We start from the raw sequence: 2,318 nt of genomic DNA, 5'->3' as shown, positions 1-2,318 counted from the left end.
GTTTGTTTGGCTTCGTATGGAATTGTAAAATATATTAACTTTTTATGTGCATAAGGAAGAATACTTACCATCGGATCATGCTCCTATAAGTATTAAGGTTAAGTTCCAGGTATCAGCATCGACTGTTTGTACCGTCGTGCGTGCCACCTGAGAGAGCATGTGTGTTCACTGAGCCAAGAGGAGCATGTTCCGATGGTACGCAGACCCATTAAATTTACCTCTGTTAATAATGATGTATCTCGTCGCAGTATGAATTATATTAATGTATCAAATTATGAGTATGTTAATGAGGTGAATGAATACTTTTGCTGAGAGCATATCTGATGCCATATATGAGTGTGTGAGAGAGAGCCGCGACTTGGGCGTGGTGCACCGTGCTGGCGACGCTGACGCCAACCTTGCTAGATAGAGACGATAAGCGGGTGTGGCAAGCCATTAACGGTGTCACGATCGCTTACTTACTTACGATCGTACGATCCCGGTTATCTTTCCAAGAAAGTGGACGTTACACTGATCCCGGAAAGTTTTAAAGGTCTGGATTTTTAAAAGCTTCGAGTGCCTACCCAACCTATCAGAAATCGCCAGAATTACACCCTCTCACTCTACCTTTACCTCGACACAGCACACCTGGAATCACCTCTATTACCAGATCAATGTTGGGGGAGTAGAAAACACGATTATTCTATGTTACAACCACATATCGCTCGTTTGCGACAACAACGTCATAACTAAAAAAAAATGCATTTTCGAGTTATCCATATAGACATATTCATCTTGAAACGCAGATTTTTTGGCAAAAGTGTCATAATTGTAGTTAAAAAATTGACCGCTAGAGGCGCTAAATGTCATAACGACATAACATAATATGTACCAACTTCTTTGCGTGAAGACCGTTACATGTCAGTTGTGCTGTTGGGGTAACTACACTCACGCTGTCATTTAGAGTGTCATATTTTGATTTAGAACTATGTTAGTACAAAATGTAAGTACTGAACTTATGAATTATGTTTCATGCAATAATGTGTTATTTTGATGTAATACGTTTTGTCTGCGAACATAGAGCTCTATGCTTTACGTCATTATTCAAAATGTGTCATTATTGGTAAAAGCAAACAGATCTATGTTTTACGTCCTAATTCAAAATGTGTCATTATTGGAAAAAAAAACCTTGTGAATAATAGGTGTTGTATTTGAGTTATGACAGTATTGTTACAAACATTACCTCGTATTACAGCAGCACATTTTTGTTTAACTTAAATTATGTCATTGTTATCTGAAAATCTTGCGAAAAACTAAAAAAAGGTAGTGTATTATTTACATTGGCGACACTGCTGCAACAAAACATTGTATTCATAAATATCATATTTTTTTCAGATTAAATAGGTACCATGTCATGTAGAGGAAAACTTATGCTAGAATTAGCATTAAAGGCTAAGGAAAACAGTGAAGAAAACCCTGAGGAAAATAGTACAGGTATATACTATCATAACCTTGATTATATTTCTATATAATTTGCTTTAAGGTGGGAGGTAAGCCTATTTTTTTTTATTAATGAGCCAATTTTGATGAAAACTATTTTAACAATCAAAACTTTCGTTGGAGTAAGGCTTTGAAGTTTAAAGATCCAACTTTTTAAAAATGCAAAATAAAGTAAAATTTTCAGATTTTTTGGTTCTCATTGTAAAAAATTTGGACCCCCATCTGAGGAATTTATAGTTCCCCCCCAAACTAAAAAAAAAATGACACATGCTGTCTTACATACCATAGAGCGTTTTTAAAACAAAAAACAAAAATCACATTTTAGACCCATTTCTTTGTACTTTATAGGATGTGAACTTGCTGTTGACCCTCAAATCAATGATGACCATCTGCTGCCATCAGCAAGCATTACGGGTGCAAGCTCTGCTTCAAATAACAGGAAGTCTTCTTCTAGTAGTGACTCGTCCTCTAGTAGTGACTCGTCTTCTAGCAGTGAATCATCTTCTAGCAGTGACTCAGAAACTGAAGATATTGACACAGATGATTCCGTGAAAGATAAGGACTATATCCCAAGCAAAGAGGAAGAAGAGACCTTGAAGAGAAGGACACAGTTGATAAAATTCCTGTACTAGTTAGTCCGCAAAAGGGACGTAAGCGTAAACAGCACCTGAGTCAATGGAAGAAACATAAAGCGAAAAAATTAAGGAACTCTGGAAAGGCTTATATAAGCAAAAATAAGAAAATAAGACCAGAAAGGAAAATGAAACTGCCATGTGGAAATGTCGAATTAAATGTTCAGAACAGATAAATGAAGAAGAAAGGCAAAAACTCTTTGACTC

At 36.2% G+C, this 2,318-nt stretch overlaps 1 protein-coding gene across 1 annotated transcript; it reads left to right on the top strand.

The window, feature by feature from the left end:
- The first annotated feature begins 1,369 nt into the window (after positions 1 to 1,369).
- On the top strand, positions 1,370 to 2,111 carry LOC135091547 (uncharacterized). Its single transcript, XM_063989288.1, has 2 exons — positions 1,370 to 1,473; positions 1,828 to 2,111. Exons 1-2 carry the CDS (start codon positions 1,389 to 1,391, stop codon positions 2,109 to 2,111), a joined length of 369 nt encoding a protein of 122 aa, XP_063845358.1. The 5' UTR covers positions 1,370 to 1,388.
- The last annotated feature ends 207 nt before the right edge of the window (positions 2,112 to 2,318 follow it).

Source organism: Scylla paramamosain, chromosome 37 (assembly GCF_035594125.1).
Source record: "Scylla paramamosain isolate STU-SP2022 chromosome 37, ASM3559412v1, whole genome shotgun sequence".
Lineage (NCBI taxonomy): Eukaryota > Metazoa > Arthropoda > Malacostraca > Decapoda > Portunidae > Scylla > Scylla paramamosain.
This window is presented reverse-complemented; position numbering and strand designations above follow the sequence as displayed.

Coding starts and splice junctions, on each gene's coding strand:
- LOC135091547 (XM_063989288.1), top strand. CDS start 1,389: ATGTCATGTAGAGGAAAACTTATGCTAGAATTAGCATTAAAGGCTAAG. Junction 1,474..1,827: donor CCCTGAGGAAAATAGTACAG/GTATATACTATC, acceptor TGTACTTTATAG/GATGTGAACTTGCTGTTGAC.